The 15,404-nt window shown below is 58.5% G+C and overlaps 2 protein-coding genes across 3 annotated transcripts; both read left to right on the top strand.

Annotated features, from left to right (window-relative positions):
* Positions 1-6,634: 6,634 nt before the first annotated feature.
* Positions 6,635-10,415, top strand: NICN1 (nicolin 1, tubulin polyglutamylase complex subunit). 2 transcript variants are annotated; one of them, XR_008558892.1, is made up of 7 exons: positions 6,635-6,851; positions 8,022-8,198; positions 8,444-8,557; positions 8,969-9,040; positions 9,274-9,378; positions 9,462-9,666; positions 10,296-10,415. XR_008558892.1 is itself a non-coding variant. In XM_008155602.3 (6 exons), the coding sequence occupies exons 1-6, from the start codon at positions 6,720-6,722 to the stop codon at positions 9,501-9,503; spliced, it is 642 nt and encodes a 213-aa protein (XP_008153824.1). In that variant the 5' UTR covers positions 6,635-6,719; the 3' UTR covers positions 9,504-10,415. The 2 variants fall into 2 exon arrangements, 1 of the variants encoding a protein (XP_008153824.1); XM_008155602.3 differs by having other exon boundaries at positions 9,462-10,415.
* Positions 10,416-10,767: 352 nt separating this feature from the next.
* AMT (aminomethyltransferase) lies at positions 10,768-15,365 on the top strand. The gene is made up of 7 exons (XM_054729823.1): positions 10,768-11,240; positions 11,648-11,728; positions 12,773-12,904; positions 13,245-13,323; positions 13,574-13,972; positions 14,281-14,436; positions 14,511-15,365. The coding sequence occupies exons 1-7, from the start codon at positions 10,905-10,907 to the stop codon at positions 14,687-14,689; spliced, it is 1,362 nt and encodes a 453-aa protein (XP_054585798.1). The 5' UTR covers positions 10,768-10,904; the 3' UTR covers positions 14,690-15,365.
* The last annotated feature ends 39 nt before the right edge of the window (positions 15,366-15,404 follow it).

Genomic DNA, 15,404 nt, shown 5'->3' with positions numbered 1-15,404 from the left:
GAAAAGTGCTGCTGAAAGTTACTTCGGGAAGCTTACAGTGAACATGCTCCATCTCAAGATACTTGTGAACGCTGGTTTAAACGCTTTAAAAGTGACGATTTCAATGTGAAAGACAAAGAACGTCCAGGTCAACTGAAAAAGTTTGACAAGCATTATTGGATGAAGATGCATGTCAAACTCAAAAACAACTTGCAGAAATATTAAACATTGCTCAGCAAACAATTTCTGGTCGTTTACAAGCAATGGGAAAGATTTTAAAGGAAGGAAAATGGATGCCACATCAACTGAACGAAAGACAAATGGAAAACCAAAAAGTCATCAGTAAAATGTTGCCTTTTTGCATCGAATTGTGACTGGCGATGAAAAGTGTATTTATTTTGAGAATCCCAAACGCACAGAATCATGTGTTGATCCAGGTCAACCATCAACATCCACTGCAAGGCCAAATCGCTTCGGAAGAAAGACAATGCCCTGCGTTAGGTGGGATCAGGAAGGGGTGGTGCATTATGAGCTTCTAAAACCAGGTGAAACCGTTAATACTGATCGCTACCGACAACAAATAATCAATTTGAACCACGCTTTGATAGTAAAACCACCAGAATGGGCCAGAAGAAGACACGGCAAAGTAATTTTGCTTCATGATGACGCACCAGCACACACTTCAAAGCCAGTTACAGACACGTTAAAAGATCTTGCTGGGAAGTATTAACCCACCCGCCGTATTCACCAGACCTTGCTCCTTCAGATGACCACGTGTTCCCATCGATGGCACACGCACTTTCTGAGCAGCACTTCAAAACACTAGTGGAAAATTGGGTCTCTGAATGGCCTGCCTCAAAACAAGAAAGTTCTATTGAGACGGTATCCACAGATTACCCGAAAGATGGTGGAATGGGTAGCTAGTGATGGGCATTACTTTGAATAAAGCATTTTTGATGTTTCTCTTGAAATTATCGTGTCTTCTTTGATTAAAATATGCGCATCATTAACCGTTAACTGGTCAATCGGCATTATTAACCGGTAACTGGTCAATCCGCATTATTAACCGGTAACTGGTCAATCCGCATTATTAACGGTAACTGGTCAATCCGCATTATTAACCGGTAACTGGTCAATCCGCATTATTAACGGTAACTGGTCAATCCGCATTATTAACTGGTACACCTGGTACTTGGTTGCAGGCTCCTCCCCAGCCTGGACCCTGGTCAGGGCGTGTGCAGGAGGCAACACAACCCGTGTGTTTCTCTCTCATGGATGTCTCTCTCTGTCTCTCCCTCTCTTCCACTCTCCCTAAAAATCAATGGAAAACATCCTCTGGTGAGAATTTAAAAAACAAACAAACAAAACAGAGCAGCACAAAGGCCGGGGGCCAGCGGCTGGACAGAGGATTTCTCGGAGGCCTGATTGTGGGTCCTCTGTGGCTCTGGCATTTAATCTAAGCCCACATCTGCCCTAAGGGTAAAGGGTAAGGAACTGGGTAAGTCGCCAAATCAAATCACAAAGCCCTTTTTACTGAGCACCTAGTCTGTTCCCAGGCACACAGGAAGTCCAGAGGCAGAGAACTGGGGGTCACAGCCAGGCGGGGAGAAGCAGGCGCTCCCGCCCGCCCGTCAGTGGGGGAAGCCGGCAGGAAACCAGCAGGTGTGTGGGAGCCAGCGGAGGGCCTGTGGAGGAGGGGACCCTGCAGCCGGGTCGCTGGGAGGGGAGCGGCCGCTTCCTGCCGCTGGGGGAATTCCAGGAGAGGTCAGCAGCGCAGAGCCTGGCCAGGCTTGGCCACGGGGACAAGAAGGAGGCAGGGGCGACTGCTGAGCAGGTCCTGCCAAGCATCTGGATTTTGCTGGAACTTGCCTAGCTCTGAGCAGAATGGTCTGGAATGGGGGCCACGCGGGGGGGGGGGGGGTCAGGAAAGGAGGTAGGGGAGCTGACAAGATGGCCAGCTGCTGGTCCCGCATTGCCCAACGCTAGCGTCATCTCGTTGCAGATTCCTTTCCTAACGGGATAAAATGTACCCACCGCGAGGCCCGAGGGGGGCCTGGTGGAGCCCAGGGGCTGCAGCGGTGGGACAGCGGGTCCCAGGGCAGCGAGGGCAGCGAGCATTCCTTGGCGCCCTGTCCCCGGCAGCTGCAGGAAACTGTTCCAAGCCCGAGCCATGCCCCGCAGCCCCCACGGAGAAGGGCTTCTTCCTGCCACCCCCGTGACACAGACCGAGTCCTGCATGGCAGCTGAGTATTCCAGGGCCGCCCCGGGCGGGGGGTCGGTGGGCTGTGAGCCAGCATTTCGGAAGGCAGCGTGGGGCCTGCCCGAGAAGGGGGTGCCATGGATTTCATTGCCTGTGGCAGGGTCCCCAGCCTTCCTACCTCCTTAAGCCAAAATAAGTGATTGACACTTTCCCAGACCAACTCCCCCCCCCCCCCACCCCCATCCTGGGAGACAGAGAACTTGCCGTAACTTACAAGGGCCCCTGAACATCCCGCAGCCCCTGCAGCGTGGTGCAGGCAGGAGAAGTCTAGTCTGGTTCTGCCCCAAATGGCTGAGGCTCGGGCCAGCGCCTGGCCATCTTGGCTTGCACTGCCCTCTAGGGCCTGAGAGGCTGGGCGAGGGGAGACTCCGGGGCCCACTGCTCCGCCCGCTCCTTGGATTTACTTCAAATCATCCGATGGGGGACCGTCTACAAGAAAGGGCAGCTCCAAACCCAGCTGAGAATCTACACCTGCACCCACCGGGCTGGGCCGTCCCAGTCACACTGGGCCTCCCCAGTTCCTGAACGGATCTGCTGCCCTGCCTTCTGCTTATCCCCAGGAGTCTGGCTGCCAACTGGAGGCCTCAGGGAGCTTTGGAAGCGCTGGGCTTGGATTTACATACATCTCCATTAACATACCTTCTCGTGTTTTTTAATATAAATTATTATTTTTAATTAATTTTTAATATATATTTTTATTGATTTCAGAGAGGGAGAGAGAGATAGAAACATCAATGATGAGAAAGAATCATTGACTAGTTGCCTCCTGCACGCCCTCTACAGGGGATCAAGCCCACAACCGGGGCATGTGCCCTTGACCGGGAATCAAACCCTGACTCCCTGGTTCATAAGTGGACACTCAAACACTGAGCCGGGCTGGTGGTGCTTTTTAATGAGCTGTCTGTCTCAGTCACTCACCACATGTATGAGCACCTGCTATGTACTGGCTCTGGGCTGAGTACAGCACAAGGTGAAATCATGCCCATATTCTGGGTCCTGCCTGAATCTCATCCCGGGGGACCCTTCAGTCCGCAGGCCGGCCCTCCATCCACTGAGCCAAACCAGCCAGGGCCCATCTGGTTCACCTGGAAACTGAATCCCTCTTCCACTCAGTTAGTACGCTGCCCGCGTGGCCACAGCTAGGAGAGCCCTAGCCCTAGCTAGTGTGGCTCAGTGGATAGGGTGCAATTCTGGTCAAGGGCACATGCCGGGGTTGCAGGTTCCATGCGTGCTGGAGCCTGGCCTTGTTAGTCACTTCATGCTTCCTCCTGTTGCCAACACGCAATTGTGAGCTCACAGTAGGAGAGGAGAAAAGAACTCCTGTTTGCTCTAGGAAGCCTTTAACAAAGTGAACTGGCGAAATCCTCGCAAGGGGCCCGGCCGGGTTTGCTCAGTGGTTGAGGGTAGACCCATGTACGAAGAGGTCCCTGGTTCGATTCCTGGTCAGGGCACCTGTCCAGGTGGTGGGCTTGATCCCCAGCAGGGGGCGTGCAGAAGGCAGCCAGTCTATGAAGTCTCTCTCATCATTGATGTTTTTCTCTCTCTTCCTCTCCCTTCCTCTCTGAAATCAACTTAATAAGAGATCAGCCAAAGGACTTGTATCCATGCACATGAGCATGACCAATGGAAACAAACAATAGGGGGGTGGGGGCATATGCTGGGGGGCAGGAGGGGGGAGGTCAATGGAGGAAAAGGAGACGTAAAACTTTCAACAATAAAGCATTTAAAACATATATATATTTATACAGGACTGGGCAGAAGGAGACGTCTCCAAAATCCAGGTGTGGACATGCAAAAGGGAGCTTGGCATGGTCTCATCGTTTTTGTATTTTACTTTTTAAAACTGATTTTAAAGAGGGAGGGAGAGAGAGAAATATAGCCCTAGCCAGTGTTGCTCAGTGGATAGAGCGTTGGCCTGTGGACTGAAGGGTCCCAGGTTTTTTTTTGTGTGTGTGTTTTATTTTTTTATTTTTTTATTTTTTCAATTTTTTTTTATTAAGGTATTATATGTGTACATATCTTACCATTGGGGTCCCAGGTTTGATTCTGGTCAGGGCACATGCCAGGGTTGTGGGCTCAATCCCCAGTAAGGGGTGTGCAGGAGGCAGCTGACCAATGATTCTCTCTCATCATTGATGTTTCTATCTCTCTCTTCCTCTCCCTTCCTCTCTGAAATCATAAAAATATATTATAAAAAAAGAGAGAGAGAAATATAAATGTGACAGAGACATGGATGAGTTGTCTCCTCTGCACACCCCAACTGGAGACCAAACCCACAGCCTAGGTAAGTGCCCTGACCAGGAGTGGAACCCACGACCTCCCAGTGCATAGGACTACACTCCAACCAAGTCCACACCGGCCAGGACTTGTTTTTGATTATTGGTGGGACTCTTTTTATATATATATATATATATATATATATATATATATATTATTGATTTTTTTACAGAGAGGAAGGGAGATGGATAGAGAGTGAGAAACATCGATCAGCTGCCTCCTGCACACCCCCTACTGGGGATGTGCCCGCAACCAAGGTACATGCCCTTGACCAGAATCGAACCTGGGAGCTTTCAGTCCGCAGGCAGACGCTCTATCCACTGAGCCACACCAGTTAGGGCTTGATGGGACTCTTGATACAATCGTTGCCTTGGTAATACTAGGAGATAAGGTCTGGGGAAAAACCTTGGGGAGGTTGAGGGTTCAAGAATCAGGTGAGGAACATCATTCCAGGTACCCAGAGCCCACCTCCCTCCTATGCCAGTCCCACCAGCCTTGAATCTGGGAGCCTATTCTTACGAGCGGGTGAATCTCCACTTCCCAGCAGGTGGCGCTACGGTCCTGACTGTGCTGAAGGTTGCTAGGAGACCTCAGAGGAAATCCAAGTGGCACACAAAAAAAGCAACTAAATGCAAAAAGGCCAATATGGGGAATTGCCCAATGTCACCCCAATCAATTCAATTAAAAATAAATAAGTGGAGGAATTGAAGAACCAAAAAAAAAATCCCATAAAATAGGTAGAAAACAAATAGCTAAGTGACACCTGGTTCCTTTCCTGCCGGTTGCAACGAATTTCATGATCAGGCCAACCCAGAAGGGAAGAAGGAAAAACGTTTTCTCCCCTAGGTTTGTTTGTTGTTTTTTTTTTTTACGAGCTTTATTACATTGTTGGTGTCATGCGGGGGAGAGTCCTTTTAGCCTGGGCTGTTAATTTGATGTGTTCATAGTGCATTTTTCCTAAAGTGTGTCTCCCCTAGGGTTTTGGTGAGCCTGCTGGGTGACCCCTGGCTGGCACTGCTGCTCTGGGGCGTTGAGAGACCCAGGGACCTGGGACAAGCACCCACAGAAGGAATTCTTACCCGTCTCCTGGGCCTCGCTGCCTGTGCCGTCTGGTGGAAGTGAGAATTGTGAGTTCCTGTCTTTTTCTCAGTTCAGACGAACAGAAAATATTTGTGCGAGAATTTGTTTTCTCCTGTTAAAGTGTTTTATGTTCATGTGATTACTAGACCAGCGGAAGAGCCTAGGAGGGTAGGGGGAAGTTTTCCTCCCACACAGGCATCCTGCTTCCTCTGTTTCCCCATCTTTATCGGAAAGCCCGTCTGCTCAGTGCTCTGAAGTGCTGCCTCGGTTATTGACCAAATGCCCATCTGCTCCTGATTCTGCTCCTGGGTTCTGTCTTCTGTTGTGTCTCTGTATCACACCCAATAGCCCTCTGTCTTAATTACTAGGGTTTTGTAATGGGTCTTTATGTTGTAGAATAGTAAGAAGCTAGGAAAATCCCAGGAAAAGTGTAACCAGGAAACTAGCAGTTTGCAGCCACCTAGTAAATCCTATCTTCCCTAAACCAAGGACAACAAAGAGCCCTCGCTAGTTTGGCTCAGCGGATAGGGTGTCAGCCTGTGGACTGAAGGGTCCCGGGTTCAATTCCGGTCAAGGGCACATGCCCGGGTTGCAGGTTCCATGCGTGCTGGAGGCAGCCAATGGATGTCTCTCTCTCACATCCATGTTTCTCTCTCCTAATCCCTCTCCTCCTCCCTCCCTTCCACCTTTTCCAGAAAATCAATGGGGAATAAATACCTTCGGGTGAGGATTAACAAGTAAAGGGGGGGGGGGATTTATACCTATTTTTGCAATTAATCTCGGCCATGCTCTTATGATCATTCGTGCTCATGGCTGACATGCTTTAACTGAGGACCCCCCTCCCCACCCCCCTGCTCAGAAGCAGGAACAGGAAGGGGTCAGGACGCCGAGGAGTGCGGACGGTTTGGCTACAAAGCCGCCGGGCCGTTTCCAGGCAGGGTCCCCGGTGGCTCTCGCGCACTTCCGACGCCCCGCCTGCCCTGAGCATTGCTGATTGGCTGGGCTGGCCCAGCGCGAGGCCTGCCGGGAGTTGTAGTTCTTGGGACTGGGCTGGGGATGCCGGGAAGGACCCGAGGTCCCGGGCTGGGATCGGCGGTTGTGCTTGCTCCGCTCGGCTGGCACCATGTCCCGCGTGTTGGTGCCCTGCCACGTGAAAGGCACCGTGGCGCTGCAGGTGGGCGATGTGCGCACCTCCCAAGGCCGGCCTGGCGTGCTGGTCATCGATGTCACCTTCCCCAACGTCGCGCCCTTCGAGGTAAGCCAGCCCCTTGGGCGACCGTGGTTCCCGGGCTGACTGACCTGGGAGCGCGGGCGTGCCCCCGGCGCTGGGTCGGTTACCTGAAGCTTGGCGCTGGCCTCGCCCTGGCGCCTCAGTCCGCCATTTATTCCTTCCTCCAGTTCACACACTCACTAGCAGGCAGCTTCCTGTGCAGTTCTCTGCGCCATCTCTCCTCAGGTCCAGGGCAGCGCTGGCCGGAAGGGCCAAGGTGTAGGCGAGGTGTTGGAAATACAGTTGTGAGCCCAGTATAGGTGAGGTCGTTTTGTCCTGGGAATCAGTAGACAATGAGTTACCCCCAAATCTGCCTCCTGCGCATGCCTACAGCCTGCTCAGCAGGATCTCCCCTGTGGCTCCAGCTGCACTTCCACATCAGCTGGCACAGTGACCGACCCCGCAGGACTTCAACACAGAGGATCAAGTCCGTTTTCTTTTTCTTTTTCTTTTTTTAAATATATTTCTTATTGATTTCAGAGAGGAAGGGAGAGGGAGCAAGAGAAAGAAACATCAATGATGGGAGAGAACCATTAACCGGCTGCCTTCTGCACGCCCCACACTGGGGATGGAGCCCACAACCCGGGCGTGTACCACGCCGGCCAGGCTAAAATCCGTTTCTGATGGCCTGGCATTCAGGGCCACTTTGTGTCTATGCCTGCCTACCTCTCAGCCCTGTGCACTGCCCCCAAGCCGCTCCTTAAGTATGAGCGGGGAAGTCCTGATGCAGGAGGTCTGGGTGGAGCCTGTACACCGATATGCACGTGTTTTTAAACTCCCTCGGGTGATTCTGATGAGTGTCTAGTGATGAGAGCCGCTGTAGCCAGACATTCTCCTTGTTCACATCCTCTCCCTCTCTCGGTCCACTGGTGAACTCGTCCCCTTCAGGCCTCAGTGTCCATGTTCCATCTCCTCCAGAGTTAGGGCTCCGACCCCTGGCAGCATCCTGGGTGTGGCGAGAGCTGCAGTTGTGGTTATGCGACCTCCTCGCTTAGGCTGTGAGCTCCTTTAGGAAAGTGACACCGAGCCTCAAAGGATGCCGATCAGATTGGTAGCAGAGGACGTTCCTGAGGGGAGGAGGCCATGGTGCCTTTGAGCCGCTCGCAGGCCCTGGGCCCGGGTCTGACTTGTGACCGTGGGTTGTGTGTGCTGCAGTTGCAGGAGATTACGTTTAAGAATTACTACACAGCCTTTCTGAGCATCCGTGTCCGCCAGTACACCTCGATCCACACACAGGCCAAGTGGGTGACCTGCCTGCGGGACCACTGCCTGATGCCTGACCCCCACAGCGAGGAGGGAGCTCAGGAGTATGTATCGCTGTCCAAGCACCAGGTCAGCTGGGACGGGGCATGGCCAGGGCAGCCCAGCCGAGGGCTCGCTGGGGGCCTGAGAACTGGGCTAGGATACCAGGAGGGATGAGGGGGGCAAGGCTGTGCTGGGCTGTGGCTCTTGGGGAAATGCTCGAAGGGACCACTGTTCTTTCTTTCCCAAAGGCCTGGCTCAGCTTGGCTCACTGCCCGTTGGGAGGCCCCTGGGTAGTGAGCTGGGGCTCGCTGGGCCTTGTGTGTGTGTGTCAGATGCTGTGTGACGTGGCTAGAGTGCTGGAGCTGCGCTTGATCCTGCGGCAGCCGTCGCCACTGTGGCTGTCGTTCACCGTGGAGGAGCTGCAGATCTACCAGCCGGGAGCAAAGGTGAGGGGCTCGCTCAGCTGGCGGCCGGCCTTTCCCAAGGAGGCTCTGGCGTGGCTGGCAGAGCTGGGGGTGGGGTGGGAGTGGGGAGCTGGGGTGGAGTGGGAGTGGTGGTCAAGATGATGAGACCCCGAGGGAGGCCCTCATGGAAGTTAGCCAGGTGGGCAAGTTGGAGGCTCAGGAGAGGGAAGCTGGCTCCCCATAGCCCCTGATCTCTGGGGCCACCCCTCTCTTTCAGAGCTGGGGATACTCTGTTCCTTGTGTTCCTGGGGCCTCCTTCAGATCTCAGGGGGTCTGGCTGCCCTCTGGGCCTTTGTGGGCCTCTGAACAGGGTTTTCTCAGTGGTCGAGGCTCCCAGGACCCTGGGCACTGGTCCCAGGACTCTCCCCCTCTTCCTCCCTCTTTGCTTTGCAGAGCCCCTCCATGACCTTCCCCAAGTGGCTTTCCCACCCAGTGCCTTGTGAGCAGCCTGCTCCCCTCCTTGAGGTAAGCCCTCACCCTGGGTAAGAGCCGTGTGCGAATAGCTCTCAGGTCCAGGTGGGCCCGATCTGCAGGAACCTGGGGCTGACCTGGGGCCCCGGCCACGCTCTGCCATCTGCCCGATCTCCCTCCTGGAGGTCCATGGGGTTTGCGGTCTCTCCGTGTGGGGCTGCACATCAGGAGCTCTGAAGGCACAGCTGGGGGAGACCCCTGGCCACTGACCCCTCCTTCCGGAGCAGGGCCTCCCGGACCCCAGCAGGGTGTCCTCAGAGGTGCAGCAGATGTGGGCGCTGACAGAGATGGTCCGGGCCAGTCGCACCTCCAGGAGGATCGGCCGCTTCGATGTGAGTGACGGAGTGCTTCCCTCTGCTCGGCCCCCGTGGCCCTGAGCCGGTCAGGGTCAGCTCTGATGGCCTCTGTGTTGCAGGTGGATGGCTGCTATGACCTGAACTTGCTCTCCTACACCTGAGCCGTGGCTCTTACCCGAGACGGTGACCTTCCGGGCTGTCAGAGGCCAAAGTGCTTTCCCGCTGCATCCCGAGTGCTGCCTGCCCGTTCTGCCTGGGTCACATCCACAGAGTCAAGATCCTTGGGGCTCACTGCGCCGCTTCAGCATGAGCGCTTGGCGTGGGGTACACTCTGTCCTCACCTGGCTGCGACCCGAAACTCCTCCCCCCGCCCTAACGACATTCCAGTCCCACTTACTAAGAACCCCTGTGTGCCCTGGGCCCTCCTGCCATCTCGCATCCCGTTGCCTCTGCTCCCAGCACCGGCCCTGTCCAACCTCGGGCGACTTTTACAAGAATTCTTAGTTTCTCTGAGCCAAACTGACCACGTGCCAGGAAGCAAGACCTCCAGTGCTCGGCGTGGCACTCAGTCTGAGCCCCAGGGAGAAGCGGGAGCCCTGGTGCCCTTCGTCCCCTTTGTGTCGCGCCCACAGAGGCATTCCCTGTCCGGGCACCTGCTGCCTGCCCGGGAGCAGAGCCGGCGGCGGGCCTAGGAGCCCTGTCTCTGAGACGGCCGTGGATGTGTGTTCAAGTGGGTCTGCCCCCTGGCCGAGCCGGAGCCTGTGGCCAGGCCGGGGCCTGAGGATGCGCCCTGGGACCTGCTTGCCATCTGACCCAGCCCCACGTACATCCTCGTCCCCTCTCCCAGCTGCCCTCGTGTGTGTGTGTGTGTGTGTGTGTGTGTGTGTGTGTGTGTGGCTCCACAGCTTCCCGGGAAGGTCAGCCACCTGGTGGCCCCTCTTCTCTCACCGCAGGGTTCTTACCGGTGGCCCCTCAGCTCCGCGTACTTGGCTCTCTTCAGCTGTTGCTAAGGAAGCAGGACCCGCACAGGGCCCAGTGTGCAGCAAGATCAATAAATACTGTGGAATGCATGACTGCTGGCTGCCTGTGTGTGCCCAGGGGGAGAGCTGGGGACCCCCTGTGTGGCCAGGTTCCTGTGGTGCCCCTGGCTCCCTCCTGTGTCCTCTCCATCTTCCCCCTCCTCTCACTTGACCTTATTCTTCTGATGTCTGGAACATGCCATTCAAGCCTCGCAGCCCTTTGTCTGAACTTTGACCCCTGGGGGCTGGGCAGTCAGCAGGGGGAGGCCTGGCCCTGGCTCGGATTCTGAGCAGCGTCACTGGCTGGCACCTCCCCCGCCCCCCGCCCTAGGCTAGTGGAAGCGCCTCGGGCTGTTTTTCTGCCCCGGGACTCCCTGTACCCGGTGAGCTGAAGCCCCGCCTGCCCTCGGGGCTGCCCACCCCCCTCTGATCCCCTTTGTGGGAGAGAGACTGGCTGGACCGGGGTCCAGACTACATCTCCCAGCGTGCCTGCCAGTGGCCGCCTCTGTGCGTCGGCCGCGCGGTCTCCGGTCTCTGGCCACGATGCAGTGGGCAGCGAGCGCGGCGGCCCACCTGGGCTTCCGTGGGCAGGCGCTCCCCCGGGCCCCCGGCCGGCGGCTCAGCGGCTCGCAGGTGGGACAGAGGGTGCCGGTGCGCGGTGCCCATCCTGGAGGGCAGGGGCCGGCGGGCCCTGAGCCGGCCGCCCCGCAGGACGCGCTCCGCAGGACGCCGCTCCACGACTTCCACCTCGCCCACGGCGGGAAGCTGGTGGCCTTCGCGGGCTGGAGGCTGCCGGTGCAGTACCGGGACAGCCACGTTGACTCCCACCTGCACACGCGCCGCCACTGCTCGCTCTTTGACGTGTCCCACATGCTGCAGGTGAGCCGGCCGGCCCCCAGACGCCGCCCTGCCCGCGGCTTTGTGCTGGGACCCGGCTCCCCGCCTCTGCAGCCCGCCCCGCTCTCTGGGGGGCCTGGGTGCCCTGGGTTTCCCGGCCGGCACCCGTGTTTACCCACTGCCCTGGGCATTGGGTTGGAAAGGGAAAGGGTATTTCAGGAAGGTGCTGGGCCCTTTCAAATTCCCTAGCCTCCCCCAGGGCACCCCCTCCTCGGTCGGGGGATCAGAATGGGGGACTTGCGCCTGCAGAACCAGAACGGGGCACTTGGCGGGTGGGGGTGGGCCTTGGGGGCCAGTGGCTTCCCGACTGGCGACTGGCGCTAGGGCAGGGTCCTGGGGCGTTCCTCCTGTTTGTGTGTTTGTCCTGAGGCTTTCGATTTTTTTCTCAGACCAAGATACACGGTCGTGACCGGGTGAAGCTGATGGAGAGCCTGGTGGTGGGCGATATCGCAGAGCTGAGGCCAAACCAGGTGGGCCCCTCGGGTTCTGCCCATGGGCCTCTCAGTCCCGCAGCAAGTCCTCACTGGGGGCCTGGGGCACAGTGAGGGTCAGACACAGCTTTGCAGTCTTGGGGGATGGAGTCCCCGCATCATGGCCAACCCTCTGCAGAGATGGGCCTGCCCCGACCTGTCCTCCCCTCCTCGGGCTGGGAGGCCAGAACCCGGTTCCGGTCCTGTTCTGTGACCTTCGTGCGTCCAGCTCCTCGCAGTTCAGGTGCAGTCCCTGAACCACAGCCTCCACCACCCAGGGGCTTGTTAGGGGTACACTCTCAGCCCCGCCCGGCCTTCTGGCAGAGCCGGCATTTAACAAGGTCCCACATGACTCTCAGCCTCGGCTCCCCCGTGCGGCGGCCACGGCAGCCTCAGCACTTTTGGGGCGCCCGCACGTGAGGTCATCGGATGGACTTGGGAGCTTTCTCCCGGGTTTGGAGCACGGGCTGAGTCGTCCCGGGTTTGGGTGGGGTAGAGCTAGGTGTCAGACACCAAGTCCTAGGTGTCACGGGTTAAGTGTGAGATGGGCTCTCAGTACTGAGAGGGTAGGGGTGCAGAGGCCCTACCCGTTCAGGGAGGTCCCCGAGGAGAGGAAGGAGTGGAGACGTTCTCAGTGCATGAGGATCAAATGCCCGGGGCTCACCCTGGCCGGTTTGGCTCAGTGGGTACAGTGTCGGCCCTTGGACTGAAGGGTCCCGGGTTCGATTCCAGTCAAGGACACACGTACCTAAGTTGCAGGCTCGATCCCCATCCCTTGTCGGGGTGTGTGTGGGAGGCAACCAATCCATGTTTCTCTTTCTCCCTCTCCCTTCCACTCTTTCTGAAAATCAATGGAAAATGTCTTCCATGAGGATTAACAACAAACACATCTGGGCTTGGGCAGGGGTCTGGGTGCACTCCCCCCCCCCCCCCCCCGCCCTGTGCTGAGGGTTCAGGAGTTTGTGGTGGCTGAGTGACCCCGGGTGTCTCACGTTTGACATTGGCCTTCTGGACTGGATGCACAGTTCTCTGCTCTGGTGCTAGGGGACCCTGTCGCTGTTTACCAACGAGGCCGGGGGCATCTTGGACGACTTGATTGTGACCAACGCCTCTGAGGGACACCTGTACGTGGTGTCCAACGCTGGCTGCCGGGACAAGGACCTGGCGCTCATGCAGGTACCGCCCCGTCTTCCTTGTTCACAGAGCGGACAGGGCGGCCTGGCAGGGACAAGGGGCTCCGTCAGCACCTCTGAGCGAATGAACAGCAGGCCCGAGTGGCCCGCCCTGGAGCATGCCAGGTGTCACAGGGCGGTGGGAGGGGAAGCTGAGCCGGCCCGAGGTGAGCACGTGCTGGTGAGGATGGAGGCGGAGCTGGTGTTAGAGCCCTCAGACCCGGGCTTGGGTCAGCCCTGCCACTTACACAACCTTGTGAGGTGCGAGCCAGCCTCCTCTACCGAGCGTGGCGGCGCCTGGAGATGGTCCTGGACGCCGACGCGGTGCTCTGTCTTCCCATCAGGACAAGGTCAGGGAGCTGCAGAGCAGGGGCAGCGACGTGGGCCTGGAGGTGGTGGACAATGCCCTGCTCGCCCTGCAAGGTGAGCAGCCAGGCGGGGTTGGCGTCACCTTTGCCTCCTGGCTTCCTGGGCTGCGGAGCAGAGGCCGCAGGAGGGAGGTGTGGGCCGTGGGGTTGAGTGCACGTTCTGAGCTGGGTGCCATGCCCTCCCCCGCCAGCCCCGCGGCTCTGGGCTGCGGGGCAGGAGCATCTTCCTCCGCCCCCGGGGAAGGGCTGCCGTCCAGCTTTGGGGCGCTGGACCTGGACGCTTAGTCACTGGCTCCCCGGCCCAGGCCCCGCTGCGGCCCGGGTGCTGCAGGCCGGCGTGGCGGACGACCTGCGGAAACTGCCCTTCATGACCAGCGCCGTGATGGAGGTGTTTGGCGTGCCCAGCTGCCGCGTGACCCGCTGCGGCTACACCGGAGAGGATGGCGTGGAGGTGGGTCAGGCGTGGGGGCAGGGCGGCGGTGGACTCGGGCCAGCAGCCCACCGCCCCCCGCTGTCCCCGCAGATCTCGGTGCCCGCGGAGGGGGCGGTGGGCCTGGCGGCCACTCTGCTGGGAGACCCCGCGGTGAGGCCGGCGGGGCTGGCGGCCCGGGACAGCCTGCGCCTGGAGGCGGGCCTGTGCCTCTACGGCAGCGACATCGACGAGCGCACCACGCCCGTGGAGGGCAGCCTCGGCTGGACTCTGGGTGAGCTGGGCCGCTCCCGGGGCGGGACCCTGAGGTGCAGTGGCCCGGGACCACTCCCAGGGGCAGCCTGGAGCCAGTGACCGCCTCCCGAGCCTCACCCCCTGAAGGGCCAGTGGCTTCACCCGTTAGACGCCGAGGCCCTCGCTTGGCAGGCTGGGGGGCAGTGTGGCCTCGAGGACCAGGGGCCGTGGCTGGGGGGGGGTGCGGAGGAACAACGCCCCCGGGAGCCCCAGCGAGGGGCCTCCACGTAAGGATGGCACTTGGGGCCCTGCGGCCGGGCCTCCCGCTCAGGTCTGGTCCCGCTGCAGGCAGGCGCCGCCGGGCTGCCATGGACTTTCCGGGGGCCGCGGTCATCGTTCCTCAGCTGAAGGGCAAGGTGCCGCGGAGGCGCGTGGGGCTCACGTGCGAGGGGGCTCCGATGCGGGCACACAGCCCCATCCTGAGTGTGGAGGGCACCGTGATCGGTAGGTGCCTGGGGGCTGGGGAGCTCCTGTGCCTTCCCCGGGAGGGGGTGCCGACACAGTCTCTGCCCACACAGGCGCTGTGACCAGTGGCTGCCCCTCGCCCTGCCTGAGGAAGAACGTGGCAATGGGCTACGTGCCCCCTGAGTACAGTCAGCCGGGCACCCCGCTCCTGGTGGAGGTGCGGCGGAAGCAGCAGGAGGCTGTGGTCAGCAAGATGCCCTTTGTGCCCACAAACTATTACACCCTGAAGTGAGGATGGCTGGGGCGGGCCCTCCACTGGAGGGCATTCTACAGGGGTTAGTCAGGAAGCTGAGGCAGAACACATGGGTAGGCGGCGAGGGTCTAGGCTGGTTCTGGTTGTGGGTGGGACACACCACCTATACCCCCTCAGCCTGTGCCACTTCAATTTCAAGACCGATTTCTCAGTGACGGACCCGCTCACCATGTCCTGTTTCTGCCCACGCTCCCGCGGACCCACTCCTGCCTGCTGAGGGCTCTGAGCAGCATCAGTTCTGGCATTTCCTCTCTGCCTGGTGCTGCCGGTGCCTCAAAGGCTCACCTGTGGGAGGACCGAGCCTGCCCGACCTACCTCACCATGGTTCTCACACTTCCAAGGGGCATTGCCTTGGGCAGTGCCAGTCGCCTCCTCTGGTTTTCTTCCCATGAATGCAAACTGCTGCCTCCCTGGGCAGGACTGACTCCTGACTCGGAGGCTTGGCTCAGTAGGGCTGCTGCGCCTGAGGATGGTTGAGGGGCACAAGTTGGCCCAGCCTGCTGCCCAGCAGCAAGCCAGCCAGGCTCACCCTTGTTCTGAGCCCCGGGCTGCTGGAGGGCAGGCTGGGCCTCCTGGGCTTGCCTTGCCTGCGCTGACCTGTGCCCCTTGGCCTATTACTGGACTCCGCTGACTCCTAAGAAACATTAAACGAGCTTCCTTCCTTCTTGCCTGCCAGAGTCCAGCTTCACTGTCC

This window comes from Eptesicus fuscus, chromosome 18 (assembly GCF_027574615.1).
Source record: "Eptesicus fuscus isolate TK198812 chromosome 18, DD_ASM_mEF_20220401, whole genome shotgun sequence".
NCBI classification, from domain to species: Eukaryota; Metazoa; Chordata; class Mammalia; order Chiroptera; family Vespertilionidae; genus Eptesicus; species Eptesicus fuscus.
Note: the sequence above shows the minus strand (reverse complement) of the source record. Positions and strands in the feature narration are given on the sequence as shown.

What these genes read in the sequence shown, in the direction of transcription:
- AMT (XM_054729823.1), top strand. Translation starts at nt 10,905, where the DNA reads ATGCAGTGGGCAGCGAGCGCGGCGGCCCACCTGGGCTTCCGTGGGCAG. An exon ending in AGGACCTGGCGCTCATGCAG is followed by an intron (nt 12,905 to 13,244) that starts GTACCGCCCCGT and finishes TCTTCCCATCAG; the next exon opens with GACAAGGTCAGGGAGCTGCA. An exon ending in TGCCCTGCTCGCCCTGCAAG is followed by an intron (nt 13,324 to 13,573) that starts GTGAGCAGCCAG and finishes TCCCCGGCCCAG; the next exon opens with GCCCCGCTGCGGCCCGGGTG.
- NICN1 (XM_008155602.3), top strand. Translation starts at nt 6,720, where the DNA reads ATGTCCCGCGTGTTGGTGCCCTGCCACGTGAAAGGCACCGTGGCGCTG. An exon ending in TATCGCTGTCCAAGCACCAG is followed by an intron (nt 8,199 to 8,443) that starts GTCAGCTGGGAC and finishes TGTGTGTGTCAG; the next exon opens with ATGCTGTGTGACGTGGCTAG. An exon ending in GGAGGATCGGCCGCTTCGAT is followed by an intron (nt 9,379 to 9,461) that starts GTGAGTGACGGA and finishes TCTGTGTTGCAG; the next exon opens with GTGGATGGCTGCTATGACCT.